This window comes from Prunus dulcis, unplaced genomic scaffold (assembly GCF_902201215.1).
Source record: "Prunus dulcis unplaced genomic scaffold, ALMONDv2, whole genome shotgun sequence".
Taxonomy (NCBI): domain Eukaryota; kingdom Viridiplantae; phylum Streptophyta; class Magnoliopsida; order Rosales; family Rosaceae; genus Prunus; species Prunus dulcis.
The window spans coordinates 140,842-156,295 of NW_023010008.1; the positions used below are offsets into that span (position 1 = coordinate 140,842).

Genomic DNA, 15,454 nt, shown 5'->3' on the forward strand with positions numbered 1-15,454 from the left:
GAAAATCTGTTCGATAGTCAAACGATGTCCGAATTGAGATCCGCGAAATCCTACGCACTCGTGACAACTAGGAGATCGCATTGGGACAATAATGTCCCTCTGCTACAGTGCTACTCGCAGCCACACTCATCGACAGCCCGTGGGTGTCCAAAGCGATAAAGCTTCGTTGGAAAAACTCAACATCTTGGCTCAAGACTCCTACCCTAGGTACAACACCCTATTTGGAGTCACTTTTGTTCTTGGGCCTACCCCAAAAAGTGACCGGAAGTGGCCGAAAACAAACTCCCAAAATTGGTAGAATTTCAAATCGAAGATCAACTATCCTAGGCTCAAAATTAAGGAAATCCTACCCAACCATCAGCTAGAGCATGGAAAATAGGTTGAAATCCATACCTTACTCGTCAAATTTGGGGAAGAAATGAGAGAGAACGAGTGGTTTGAAAATCTATGAAAACCGGCCCGTTTTCTGCAGATTCTGGCGATTGGAGTGGCTAACTGCGGCAGAGACCGGGTGGGATGAGAAGAGAAGGAGGTGGCTATTTGAACAAGACCGGTCTGGAGGCCGGTCGTTGACGGTGGTGGCAGCGGTGGCTTTTGGAAGCCACGGTTGTGCAGAAAATTTTCGAAAGGGAGGGGCTGCTCGCTACGGGAGAGAGAAAGAGAGAGAGAGAGAGAGAGAGAGAGAGAGAGAGAGAGGAAAATTTTGGTTTTTAAAACTAACTTTGAAATATTTACGGTTTTGTCATTGTCGATGTTTTGATCGTAACATCTTCGTTACAACTCCGAATCGAGCTCACTACGTGTCTACGGACTCATCTTAGTACGATCTACCCAAAAATACCAGCTATTGCTTCAAACTCTTTCCGGATAACAAAATGACCAAAATACCCCTACCTCAAGGGTAAATTCGAAAATTCAAAATTAATTAACTTAAGAAATATAATTTAGGAATTTAATTTAGAGTCGGGGTGTTACACCAACACCTACAGATCCGGTCTTCCCCAACCCACTCTCTCCTTCTTTCCTTCTCTTTGTCCCCCTCCCTCTCTCTTAGTCAACAGTCAAGAATAAAGATCTAGTTAAACCCCAAAACACAAAATGGAATACAAGCAACAAACATACATACCAAGTCATTCACTAAAAATTTTCCATAAGAAAGAAAAAGGAAACCTTTATAACCACTATAGAACTGATCTAATCACACACCCACAAAACTGATCAAGCCATTAGCACCATATCAAACATGCTTTGCAAATGAAATTTCCATACGTAATAACTGAGGTTGGTTGAAGCCTTTACTTATTATGTTCGTACTCTATACAAATGACTACATAAGTCAACCAAATACCGGCGTGATTTTTTTTCGAATGGCGAGGCTGGTACACGACTGGGCAGCGGACTCAGGCATTGAGGCGGGGTGGGTGGTCAGGTCGTACCAGTGCTGTGGCTTGTGGTGGTCGAGCCAGTAGGTGATAAAAAAGAGAGAGAGAGAGAGAGGAAAAAAAACTGAGGGAGAAGAGAGAGAAGTGAGGTTTAAAATCTGATTTTTCCAAATCACCGTTTTGCCCCTCGTAGTATTTTTACCGTATTTCCTTCGTTAAAACTCCGATTCGAGCCCGCTTCGTGTCTATGAACTCGTTTGGTCGTGCTCTACACAACGGTGTGTGTGGAATTGCCAAATTCCTTCTCGGTCAAAAAGTCAACCTTTCATTAATAAATTAGTCCAAGGGAAAAATTGTCTTTTCCTCTTAATAAATTATTAATTAGATATTAATTTAGGTTTGGGTTATTACAAGGAGAAAGAGTGGGTAAAGGCTGTGGGTCAGAGAAGGTGGCTGGAAACAGAAATAGGTTTTTTTTTTTTTTGTTGTTGTTGGGGGGGGGGGTTGTGTGGTTTGTTTTAGTTATGTTTTAAAAGTTTAAAAAAAAAAAAAAATTTGTTGTTTTAAGGATTTTTTATTGACACATCAGCACAAATGGGGGTCCCTCACTTGCTACGTCATCCATTTAACAAAAGACTAGACGGCCAAAGTAATGGAATGTGCAAATTGATCGAATCTTAAAACATTGGGGTGTAAATTGATGAAATTGAAACCCCCATAGTCCAAATTGAGAATGACCCCAAACATGAAGGGGGTGTTTTGACGTTAGCCCTTATATTTAGTACTATATATAAACACCAAGATTAAAAGTAATATAGTCTAATCATTGGGGAAAAAGTTAGAGACCCTACCTCGTGTCCAAGAAGCTAAAATGACGAAATTACCCTTCGGAGGTTGCCGGGTTCTCTCTAGTTCCTAGATTTAAAAATAAATAAATAACATAAATGAGATTAGAAATTCTAATTTTATAAAAAGACTTTTTCTCTTAACATAGAGAGTGCACCCCACTCTCCAAGCTAAAACCCTCGAAACGACCCGAAACCTATACCATCATACTCGGATCGAGAAATTGAGTCAGATGGACTAAAAATATGGCGTCAGAGGCTGCTGGAACAGCTGCCATGCTCCGCCATTCTCTGGAGCCTCGAGTGGGCTTGTTTTCGGGTTATTGTTCATTGTCTTCCCAAAGATATCCTACGACTTTCCCTGTTTTTCAGGCTAAATCCCAAATTTTGTGAGACATTTTGACCAACCAAATGTCAACCAAAATGGGCAAACTTAGTTTTTGAAGCTTAATGCCTCTAGTTTCTAACCCAACAAACCATACTGAAAACGGAGCTAAAACGAAGGAGAAAACCAGCTCCAAAGTTGAGCTCGTAACTGGTTTTATGTAGAAAACAGATTTGTTTCTAAACTTTGCACATGTGTTTGACGTATCAAAACTCAACCAAATTCAATGAAACCGATTTGTTTTTGTTCCTTACTATGTCTAGTTTAAAACCCAAAATGACTTCCTCAAACACTCAGTATTGGGAGAAAAAGAGAGCCAAAGTGAGGCTCACAGGCTGAAAATTCCAGAAAATGACATTTTCCAGATTTGGTTCTAAGTTGTTTTCAACCATTCTAACATCCCTAGGTTGTTCCCTAGGCTTCTAGAACTCTTCTAAACTTCATATCTGGTTCTAAGTTGTTTTTTACCATTCTAACATCCCTAGGTTGTTCCTTAGGCTTCTAAAACTCTTCTAAACTTCATATCTATCAATCAAACTCATCAAAAACTCAAAATGGAACCAAAATCAACACCCACACTTGAAAAATTGCTCTATCCACCCAACCTGAAAATAGAAGTTCAAACTCTTCCAATTCAATTTCCCTAATGCTCATGTGACTCAAATTACTCTTTAAGAGACTAAAATCACACAATCACAAGGTTAAAACCAAAATTTTTGAAATTGACTCACCTTAGAGAATTTTTCTTCTCTTCCTCCTATTCTCCCTTCTCTTCCTCACCCAAATTCCATCTCCTTCATCCTACAATCTTATCTTAGTTTAAGAAATTATTACCCTTAGCCTAGACTAGGTGATTCATCCCTAATAGGTGAACAACTCACCCCAATTTGAGATAAAGATCAGATTTTTGAAGGGAATTATAAGGAAAGGGGGGAAGAATGAAGGTTTTGCTTACACGTAGCCTCTTCTTTTTTTTTCTTTTTTTTTTAAATTTTTTTTTTATAAACTCATAATTAAGGTTAAATAAATAATTTTTTTAATTCTTATTTTTTAAAAAAATTTAAATTTTTTTTCCTCGATGTTACAATATGGCACATCAATCTTTTGAGTCTCAAGATCCTTTGAAAGGTTTTGTCTTTAGATTCTAGAATTTTGTTTAAAGTCTTCCGTTGCCTATCAAATGAATATTTGATAAACTAGATGTCTAAATAAACCTTTGTTTTTGAGAAAAACACAATCTTTCCTTAAGGGCCCACATAGCGATGATTAGCTTAGGATAGCCTATGAGTTGTAGCCAGTGAAACGGACACTTGTTACTTTACCATTCATGGTAAGAGTAGTTGGCCTTATGGATCGGTCATCATTTGATGTTACTAGGATCTCAAAAACTGTTTATCATTTGATGTTATTAGGATCCCGAAAACTATTTGTGAAAGCTGTGTGAGCATATCAAATTATTTGTAATCTAATAACTATTTTTGTTGTGCATTGGTTTAAATGTTTTTAGTGTACAATATTAACATGCAATTAATTTAACCAAATTACTTTTAAAGTTGGCCATGGTGCCCCTCTATTGGGTAAATGAACGTATGTAATGCTCACCATTATATTTTGGTGTAGATTACGTTCAAGTCGACTCTCTGGACATTGATTAGGCTAGTGGCTTGGCAGTGGAGGCTTGTCAATCTTTTTTTCTTTGCTTCTCGTTACTTGCAAGTCAAGAAACCCATCTTTTGTCATCTTAGTTTTGTAATGTGTTGTATATTTGGATATTGTAAATCCTTTTGAGCTTTTTGGCTAGGGCTGAGTTTAGTCTAGGGCTGAGTTTTTGAACTTCTTCAGTTTTGTATCTTTTGAGTGAGGTTACATGTAAAGTTAAACTCTTATAATCCTTGGGGTTAGTACTTATGCAAATATTTCACATTAAAATATATATTTAGTTTAATGTTCCATTGTGCCATCCCAAAATCAAAAAGGGCTTAATTTATTGTGAGAACACTTGGAAATATAACATTCTAACAGGTGAGTGTTGTATTTGCCGCTAGAACTTAGATTTTGTGGTGTTATGATTCGCATTAAATAAAAATAAAGTTTAGATTATTCTGGCGTACCTTATGATTCGTTTCTGCAATGTTTTCAACATCTTAGTTCTACTAACTCAAATGCCTTACTTTCTAATTCTATTGAGAGCGTAGTGTTATGATGTTTGATTTCAACATTATGACATTGCTTTGTCAATATGTGAGCATTTTTGCTCACCACTTTAACTTAAGGTGTATCCTTATCACCATTTTCAACACTTGACACGTGTCCATTGGCATAACCATGGTTCTATAAATGCAAAGCATAAAGTTAACTATGGTTATGTCAATAGACACGTGTCAAGTGTTGAGAAGGGTAGTAAGGGTACACCTTGAGTTAAAGTGGTGAGCAAAAATATTTCCTTGTCAATATACCGTAGCACTGTTACATGCCCGATTTTCAAGGCATGAAACATATCTTCTCCAAATTAAAATTTTTCTGAGTCCATTTGTTAAGTAACCATGTGTTTGGTAAAAATAAAATATCCCGATTATTTTAAAAGCAGTGGCCTTTTGACCAGCGGCGGACCCATGAATTTTTCAGTGGAGGTGCAATTTTTAAAAGTTAGAAGCTCAAAAAAATTTAAATAAAAAAAAAAGACAACTAAACATCCTTATAATTTAAACAATATTAATGTTATTCATAATTAATTAAAAAAAGACAAGTAAGCCTCTTCATCCTCGAGTTTGCTACTGATCTTACTAATACAAAGAGCTAAATGAAAATAAACAATAAACAAAAAAAGAATAAATAAAATTGGTGTTTGCTCAAGAAAAAAAAAGCATTCGACTTACTTTGGAAGAAGAAGAAAAAAAAAACATAGGATTCTTGTAATGCACACACACTTTGATGAAATTGGGTAATGTTAAATTCGTATTTTATAAAGAGAGAGTTCATAATCCCACTTAAATAAGGAAGTCCCAAAACCCAATTGAATAAAGGGAGCTCCAATTAAAACCCAATTAAGTAAGGAATTATACAACCCCTTTGAAAGCCACGAAATGGCCAGCAGTTTCCCTTTCTTTTTTTTCTTTTTTTTTTTAATTTTAATTTTTATTTATTTAAAAACTCTGGTCCAAAACGACGTCGTTTTAGCCAAGCTTTGTTTAAAATTAAAAAAAAAAAAACTCGCGCTGCGCTCTTTGCATCGCTCCTGCTTGAAGGAAAGTGCCGCACTATTTTTAGCCACTCGGAGATAGCCTTTGTGATCTTATTGGCTTAAGCAAACCATTCGTGAGCAGATACGATCCAAGAAAGCAACCTACAGTCCCATCCATGCATACTAATTGTAAACAGCCAATTTGCTTATTCAACAACTCTCTAATCAGTTTGGGCTAGTGGTTTGGGCATTTCGTCGAACAGGTTGTGCGCGTCCAACAGAGGTGCAACTCTAGCAGGTGTAATGGAGTTTTTCGGCCACCGGAGATGTAGGTGCATCCCCTTGCGCCTGCACAAGTCCGTCAGTGCTTTTGACAGCAGCTTTTAGAAGCAGGCTCTATGTTTCTTTTCAAAGCTGCTTTCAAAAAAAGCAAAAATGAGCCTTTAATAAAAAATTTTAATTCCCAAAATACCATCATTAATTTTTATAAATGATACCACCTCCACCTTCACATCTAACTCCACCACCATCACCACCTCTACCACCACCACCATCACCACCTCCACCACCTCCGCCATCACCACCACCACCACTACCAAAACCACCACCTCCACCTTCATCACCACCTCTTTCACCACCACCTTCATCTGCATCTCTTTCACCATCACCTGTACTATCACCACCACACTTTCAATATCATGTCTATTTTAGTTATTATTCATAGTTACAACACAATCATACTAAAATTTATCAAACGATTTTGACATAATTTTTTATACTAACAATACTTTAAAAATATTGTTTACCAAATATAAACTGCTTTACTTTTCTTTTTTTAATTTAAAAAAAAAACTTTACTTTACGGTTAATTATTTTCAAATTACATTCAAATTACAGCGTAAGCAACTTTTTAATAAGTAAAAGCAATCTCAAAGTGTCCCTTTATTACTAGTGTTGTCCCACTAGAATTTTCCAAAAGAAAATCTGATTCATGGGTTGGAGGGGGTTTTGAGGGAAAGCCAGAGAGAAAAATGAATAAAACGACTTCGTCACAAGGAAGGAGAAGGAAGACGTGGTAGCACTCCATTTTTCTGGTATGAGTTAGTTCTGAGTGTGGAATTATGTGGATTTGCAGAACGAGGACGAGTGTGAATTTGGGTTGCTTAGTGAGAAGAAGGTGGTTGAGCAGTGGCAGTTGGAGTGAGGAGGAAGTGAAGGGGAAGAGGATCGCAGCGGTGTGGGGGAACGGGGACTATGGGAGGCTTGGGCTCGGGAGCTTGGACTCTCAGTGGAAGCCTGCCCCTTTGCTTCCCTCAGCCTTTGGCGACCAATGCCTTGAAGCCATCGCTTGCGGTGGCGCTCACACTCTCTTCTTAACCCGCACCGGCCGCCTTTATGCGACTGGTCTCAATGATTTTGGACAGCTTGGAGTTCATGATGATATAGCTTATACTAATAAGCCCATAGAGGTTTCTGGAATTGACAAGGAAATTGTTCAAATTTCAGCTGGGTATCATCACTCTTGTGCCATTACAGGTATTTTCCATTCAAAATTAACCGTAAGTGTTTTGTTTGCAAATTGCAATAAAGATTTTGCATTTAATTGTTTGGTTTTCTGGCTATGAGATGATGTATCCCATGGGAGGGGAGGGGGAGAGGTTTTGGACCAATGTTTTAACTGTTAATTATGCTCAAGTTGGTAAAATCATGGTAATTTAGACTTGCATTTCTGAAATAGTGAACTGCCTATCTGATCCTGTATGGGCATTTCAGCATCGAATGCACGCGGAAAGTTGTTATACAGGATTTTATTTTCATTTGATGAATGTGACTTGCCTCTCTTTGTTTTTTCCCTTCCTTTCCCTGTAATGGAAATACATTTTTCTTTATCAACTACTTTGATATGTCCTGCAGCAGAAGGAGAATTGTACATGTGGGGGAAGAACTCAAATGGGCAACTGGGCCTCGGGAAAAGTAAAAAATCTACTTTATATTGATTCTCTAATAGTTCATCTTAGTTTCTAAGTTGTGAAATTCTATACTCTAGTCAAGCACTTCACCAACTCAGTTTTTTAGCCATTGAAAAAGCAAAACAGGACAGATTCGAACTTGTATTGATTCTCTTCATATGCAGGAGCGGCAAAAGTAGTTTCTCTTCCAACCAAAGTTGAATGCTTGGCTGGAATCACCATGAAGATGGCAGCTTTGGGATCAGAGCACTCAGTGGCTGTTGCTGGTATATGATTTTATTTTTGGTCAACTTTGCTAGTCACATACAATCATTATATTCTTTTTTCTGTTTAAACCTCATTTATTATTTATACATCCTTCATCAGATGGAGGCGAGTCCTTAAGTTGGGGAGGAGGCTCTGGAAGACTTGGTCATGGCCACGAATCAGGCATTCTAGGAATTTTCAAAAGTACCAGGTGGTATTTGATTTCTTTTATTGCACTATTGAGCTATATAAATAGACATATTTTTCTCTTTGGTATGTTGGAATGAACAAATGGATTAGGAATTTAGTTAGGAAGTTGAGTTCGATTAGCCTGCAACCAGCTATGTAAGCTGAGAAAATCGGCAGAGGGGAGTCATGTTGTTGATTATTTTTGATTTGTAATTAGTTTGTTAGCAATAAAAACTACGTTAAGGGTTCTATCAGGTCTAAGGATCGAAACCTGTGCTGTACCAATTTCATGCAGGGCAGTAGAGAGGAGCTGCTGTCCAGCGGCTGTAACAGTGCCAAATTACTGTAGAATAGGGATCCCAGCGGTAAACAAAAGAAATCTAGAAGAGAGAACCAATAAAATTGAAGTTAAAATGAAGATAATTGAGTTCTAAGGTAACAAACCCAAGAGAAAATCTTTAATCTGATGTTCTTTTATTATATTGATTAAAAAACTGAATACAAAAAGATCTTAAAAGACTATTCTAGTAGGTTACAGCAGCCCTCCTAGTATCCTACCCTTTTATTATTAGGATAACTAATAAATCCTAGCCCTACGAGGATTACTTAATAAATCCTAGCCCTATTAGGACTACTCAAATAACATAAAATAAAACGTGATAGTTAAAATAACTAAAACATCCAAATCATCTAGAACCCTAGCCTAGTTGGCTAGCAGGCCCAATTGGTGTTGGAAAGCCTTTTAGATGCTCCTGCATCAAGTACTCATTATTGACAATGAGCACACAAAGAGTGTTGGACATGCTGCATGGCCACGTCTCCCTTCTGGAAGTGCATATTATCTATTAATAATTTTGGGTTCCATATTCTCTTTGATACCAATAATTGCCTTTTGCAGCGAATATACACCAAGGCTTATCAAGAAACTTGAAGGGACCAAGGTATCAATACTGGCGGAACTATCAAGTTGCTGATTCATATTACCATACCTAAATATATCTGCTAGTACTTGGTTAATGTTTTTGTTTCGTCTTAAATGTTATAAATGCATAGGTTAAAAAAGTTGCTGCTGGAATGCTGCATTCAGCATGCATTGATGGTACTTTTTGGCCTTTTTATGGTGATCCTTTTTTGTGGTATGGCTTTGCGTGCGGAATCTAAAAGATTGTTGTTATATCATTTGCTTTTCCATATTTTCAGAAAATGGATCCGTATTCATATTTGATGAAAGAGCTCTAGATAAAGTGGTAAGTGAAAGATGGTGCTTTAAATGATGTTGAACATCATAAACAGAGGTAGAGCCAGGGTCTGGTTTTACTGGGTGCACTGCAAGCATTTATATTATAATGTTGGCTTTTGCAAAATGAAGGTCTTTAGTTAGAGGATTGAAGTCTATTAGTAAACCACAATGAATACTTTTGAAAATTTTCTTGTAGTTTAATTGTTTTACCTAAGCAAGAGAAAAATACTAAAAAGTCCTAGAAAAGTAACTTTAAATTCTTTTAAACCAATGATTATAATCAAACCACAAAATGATGTTAAGAAAACTCATAAATTTTCAAATTCAGGACATGCATATCATAGGAAAATCAATTGTTATAAGGAAATATGCTTTGTATGCCAAATTTGGTCATAATTCTTTTTACTGAAAAATAGGGGTCTGGACCAAGGAGCAAACTGCCCAGCTCAGAAGAAGTTGCATGTGGTGGCTATCACACATGCGTCTTAACAAGTAATTGATTATCTTTTCATCTTTCTAAATTAAGTTGATCGTCATCATACCATTCTTCATCAGTGATTCATCACTTTCACCATCACCATCATCAACATTATTGTCATTCATAATTTGTCATCTTATCATCATCATCTTCTAAGGTAAAACAAGTTCATACCATCACCAACCAAACTCACATCGTATGAGATTGATTCATAATTAATTAAGGGTGACCCATGAAGGATGAGTCTTAACACATCGCATGAGATGTTGGCACACAATTTACAACAACATGCAATGAGCTCAGTTCCTTGCTTTCTTTTTCTGATGAAAGACATTTATATCTGCACCAAAATATTTTATTTAGAAACAATCGTTAAGTTGAGTTGCCTATTCCTTAATAGGGTTGACAGTGGTAAAGGAAAAAAAACCCAGTGTTTGCACGTTCCTTCTTCTGAATTAATGATGCCTGTGATATTGAAGTACCTTGATACTCTACAGGCCTTCTCAGTTTCATTTAAATTTTTTTTAAGATTCGGAATTACTTTTGTATAATTAGTTGTGCATTTTCATCCTTTCCATTCTGCATTTTACTCTCTTTATTCACTCCAATCATCAGATGCACTTTAGCCTCTGAGTGCTTTATCCTACTATGCCATTTTTCTTTTCATGTAGGTGGTGGAGACCTGTACAGTTGGGGTTCAAATGAAAATGGGTGCCTTGGCGTTGGGTATATTCCACTTCTTTAGTTTTTATTTATTTTTTAATTTTTTTGCTGCAACATGTGCTTCAAATATTTTTGAGTGCTGCTTGAAACATTTTTTCAAGTCTGCTAATAGTTACAGTTTCAGCATTTAGAATGTTGATATCATTGTTGGTTTATTGATTGGTTTATTCATATATTTTGGTGTTCAGTACTACAGATGCTTATCATCAGCCAGAAAGAGTTCAGGGTCCTTTTTTGAAATATCCTGTTGTCAAGGTTTACACTTCACTTTATTCAGACTAATTGCTTTTGGGTTTCTTGTATAACATTGTTTGCTCTTTTTCTCTTTTGGTATAGCATGCTTTTGGGTTTCTTGTATAACATTGTTTGCTCTTTTGAAATATCCTGTCGTCAAGGAAACAGCATAGCATGCTTTTATTCCTGATGCTCTTTTGGTATTCTCTTAATCATCTTTTGAGTTATGAGGTTGGGAAATAAATGAGAAGATATTTTGTCTCAATGACTATAAATAACCAAAATTGGACTTGCCAAATCTAATATTCATATGCTTAATGTACTTTATAATTTAAATCTGATAGCTTCAACAACTGTGCATATACAGGTTTCTTGTGGTTGGAAGCATACTGCAGCAATTTCTGGTAAGAACATTATTTATGGTTAAAACCAGATTGCATCGTCTTTGGAGTAGAAATGTAAATTTATTGCTTTACACAGCATTGCTTCATAGTGGACATTGTTAAATAATCCGCACACTAGATCTTGTTCTTTAATGTAACCGACGGCAATAGACTAAACTAGCAAATATTAGAAAACTTAGAAACACACAAGAATTATACTGATTCGGCAGAACTTTTGCCTACGTCCAGTTGTGATTTCTCTAGGTAGAGAAATCATGCTCCTTTGATTAATAATAGAGATTACAGAACTTTTGAAACCCTAGAACTAATCTCAAAACTCTCGGCTGTCTCTGACTGTTTTTCCCCTCTAAAATAAGCCCTGCCGCACCCTATTTATGGATATAGAGTTGGCTTACATGTCCCAAGGCTGATTGAATTCCTATTCCTAAGTGGATTAGGAAATTACACTTATCCAAATCCAAATAGACTTCTAGAAATCCAAAACCTAAATTGAATAAGGAAAACAGAAATTCTTTCCTAATCCCTCTAGGACAAGAATCGGTATACCTCTAATTTTCCTAAAACAATCCTAAACCAACTAGGACATATTTGATGAGCCAAAAATCCTAACAGACATGCAGTTCACTCCAACGGTATAGCAAGTTTCCAAAAAGAAACTATAGACTAAACAGAAAATTAACACACAGCTGACTTCCAATCTGTCAGAATATCAAGGAAAAAAGAAAGAAAAAGAAGATAGGTCCCTAAACTCTGAAGAGACTGATGCCACAATGGAAGACCAAAATCTGACTTTATCCCATAACTCTTCCACCACATGGCCACTATAATCTTCAAAAATCCTTTTGTTCCTTTCCATCCAAATAACTGAAATCATGGCTACCATGCCTGAAAGAACTTTAACCTTCTTACCAGCCCTTTTAACAACTTATGCCTTTCACATAACAAAGAAAAACTGCCCACTAGAATTATCCAACACAAGTGAACCTCCCTAAACAGCTTCAACCAGACTACCCCCAGCCTCTCCTTATACATCATCCACCATCGAGGAGAAAGAAAACATTCTTTCTTATCCTTTAACATGTCACATTTTAACGAGCCACAATCCGATAAAATATTTCCAAATCAGACCAAATGGTATAAAAACTGGAAAATCTAAATTATCACTAACAAAATCCATTAAAAAATTTGCTCAAAAAGCTTCTCGGAAGATTCTATTCTCCACCCTCTTGCAGCACCCCTCATAGGATGTAAACAAGCATTTTCCAGTATCAGCAACATTGAGGCAGTTCTCCCCCCACCGCTCATGATTTAAATTCCTCCTGAACCCAAAGTCCCAAAGGGCTAAAGAGAAAGATCAACAAAGCTATGAATGAATTTATTGTGATAACTAGACAGATTATAAAGTTTGGGAAACAAGTTCTTCAACGGATTATCCTCACCTCAGCCCAACTGTCTTGCCAAAATCTAACCCTGGCCCAATTTCCTACTACTAACTGACAGCAGCCACATAAAATTCATGGCTTTGAGATGTCTTTCGTTCGACTTCAACTGGACCCCCTCAAAACTGACTTTGCGTCACACATGTTCAACAACTACTGGCTTCAAAAGCTTAAGCTGTTCGGGAATGAGCCAACATTGTGTATCAAGCTTACACCGTCCCTCATGTGCAGCCCCCATCCTGCACGTGGACAGACAGATAGAGGGGGACAGAGAAACATGTTGTTATAGCCCACCCTGCAACCTGCAAACTATTAAATAAGTGGGGAATAGGACCTTTTTGGAACCTTGCTATTTCTATTTCCAAAACTCATCTCTACTGACTGAAAGTATTCATCCAGATATATTTTAATTTTTACAATGGCAATTTTATCATTCCTACTACTCACCACGATATCATCTATATATAGTGACAAAACGGTGGTACCACCTTACATGCATGCAAAGTTAATTATTTTCTCTTTAGGGCTGTACTGTGTGACAGGTTAATTTCTTATTGAACATTATCATAAAAGCGAAAACGTAGCCCAATCCTATTGTGCTTCCATGCTACTTCCTCCTATTTTTTTTCATAGCATTTTGAAAAAACACTATCGATGTCACAATCTATATTGTTGTCCAGTTTTTAGTACTATTATGATGTGGTTTTATCATGACTTGGTGCTGTAGTCTCTCTCTCTCCCTCTCCCCTATTTTAAGGCAGCTGGAGTTAATTACGTAAGTTTGTGTTTGTTAACAGAAGGCAATATTTTCACATGGGGTTGGGGAGGTTCCCATGGAACATTTTCTGTAGACGGACATTCTTCTGGAGGACAATTGGTTTGCTTCTAGCTCTCCTCTATTATAACTTTTTGCTGGACTTTGGTATGATATTGTTCTTTGAATTAAACTCTTATTTGATTTCCTTTGATTGATAGGGTCATGGAACTGATGTTGACTACATAAGACCTACAAAGGTTACTTTTGGGAAGAATGTGAAAGCACTACAAGTATCGTGTGGATTCAATCACACTGGTACTGTACTTGAATACACCTAAGCTTCAGCCGCTGTAGTCTCAGCATTAAGAAGTGCAGTAACTTCATTCATTCGTTCAATATACATCATTTCATGTCATTCGTCACGAGAGCATCAACCACGCATGGTTATACTATACAAGACTATAGATAACAATTTACGAATTTCTTTTGTGTAGTTTTAGCTATAAATGTATTCATATGTATATGTTAAAAAAAAAGGGGGAAGTCCAACCATACAAATTATGGGACTCAATTTGTTACAGTGATAGTAATATCATTGTGGGAACCTAATTAAATCAAACCCTAGGTCAAATAATTCCTACCATTTGGGGATTATTTGACCAAATTGGGAATCAATCAATCTAATTAGGAGTTACTCAATTTAATTGGGAATTATCCAATTAAATTGAACGTTACCTAATTAGGTTGAGATTTGATTTGGTTAATTACCACGATCCCCAATTAAATGAGGAATTGCCTAAATTGAATCATGATTGATTGATACCTACCACAATTAGGGATTTGATTTACCCTAATTAATCAAATCCCTAATTAATCAAATCAATTCCAAAAAGGGGAGGAATAATTCCCTTCCATCTACGGAATTATTCCTCTGAAACCCTAGCCTCCGAGACCTCTATAAAAGCATAGCCACACACAATGGTTGAGGTACGCCTAAATTCCTACTAAAACTCTGCATAAATTATTTCTCAAAAACCCTAGCCACCCCCTCTCTTTCTCTCTCACACACAAGGCTCCGGCCACCACACACGGCTCCGGCCACCCGGTTTTCCTTGAATTACCCTACCTAACTTAGGCATCGGAGGTCCTTTGGCCAACACCCCCCGGGTGTGGTCTTTTTACTCCGATCTGTTTTGCAGGGAGAAAGAGAGGCGGAGAAGACGAAGGAATCTTTTGGCGAATATTCTTTTGGGGGAAATTTACTCCCACAAATTGGTGCTTTCATTGAGAGCGCGAGATATATTCAAAGCGTGCTCCAAATCCATCTTTCACACATTTTTTCAAACAACCATGGTTGATACAAGACGTACGAAAAGTAACGCCACCACGATGGGCCCATCTCATGGTTTCGTGGTGGAAACCTCAATGCAACCGCACGGAATCGTGGCTGCCAACGCCTTGCAGTCATCCTCTAGTGCTTTGCAGCCTCCTTCAGCTGCCGGAATTGCAGAACAGCCGCCACATGACCCTGGGACCTCCACAGCCTTGCAGTTGCCAGCGCCGATTACCGGAGCTGCTCTGCCTCGCTGTCCTGCCGTCGGAGCACAGCAGCAGCCACACCACTCAACTACTGGATTTGCTGCACAGCCCCATGGCTACTCCGACGTCGTCCCAGTCTTGGAGCAGATCCATTCTCTCCCTCCTCTGCGATCACACTCGGCATATGCACCTGTGTACGCCTCTAATGGAGCCCTAGCCCATATGCCGTTGGGCCCGATGCACAACACTCTACTTGACCCGCGCAGTCAGGTGGACCTCAACTCACGGGTCGATCAGCTCACACAGAAGGTCGATGATCAGAACAACCTGATCGGCCAGCTACTCAGGCAGATCAACTTGAATCAAGGCCCAAACCTTGGACCCAGTGACGAGGAGAGAAGGGCACACCAGCACGCCGGCGAGCAGTTCGAGAGGTCCCAGG

General features: G+C 37.9%; 1 protein-coding gene across 4 annotated transcripts; it reads left to right on the forward strand.

The window, feature by feature from the left end:
* The first annotated feature begins 6,757 nt into the window (after window positions 1-6,757).
* LOC117612431 (ultraviolet-B receptor UVR8) lies at window positions 6,758-14,009 on the forward strand. 4 transcript variants are annotated; one of them, XM_034341114.1, is made up of 13 exons: window positions 6,758-7,329; window positions 7,708-7,767; window positions 7,928-8,029; window positions 8,130-8,220; window positions 9,097-9,139; window positions 9,252-9,297; window positions 9,399-9,445; window positions 9,855-9,930; window positions 10,588-10,642; window positions 10,828-10,894; window positions 11,241-11,277; window positions 13,514-13,593; window positions 13,692-14,009. In XM_034341114.1, the coding sequence occupies exons 1-13, from the start codon at window positions 6,915-6,917 to the stop codon at window positions 13,809-13,811; spliced, it is 1,239 nt and encodes a 412-aa protein (XP_034197005.1). In that variant the 5' UTR covers window positions 6,758-6,914; the 3' UTR covers window positions 13,812-14,009. The 4 variants fall into 4 exon arrangements, with proteins under 4 accessions (XP_034197005.1, XP_034197006.1, XP_034197009.1 ...); XM_034341115.1 differs by having other exon boundaries at window positions 7,711-7,767; XM_034341118.1 differs by lacking the exon at window positions 10,828-10,894 and having other exon boundaries at window positions 13,692-13,808.
* The last annotated feature ends 1,445 nt before the right edge of the window (window positions 14,010-15,454 follow it).

Coding starts and splice junctions, on each gene's coding strand:
- LOC117612431 (XM_034341114.1), top strand. CDS start 6,915: ATGTGGATTTGCAGAACGAGGACGAGTGTGAATTTGGGTTGCTTAGTG. Junction 7,768..7,927: donor GCAACTGGGCCTCGGGAAAA/GTAAAAAATCTA, acceptor CTTCATATGCAG/GAGCGGCAAAAGTAGTTTCT. Junction 10,895..11,240: donor TGAAATATCCTGTTGTCAAG/GTTTACACTTCA, acceptor GTGCATATACAG/GTTTCTTGTGGTTGGAAGCA.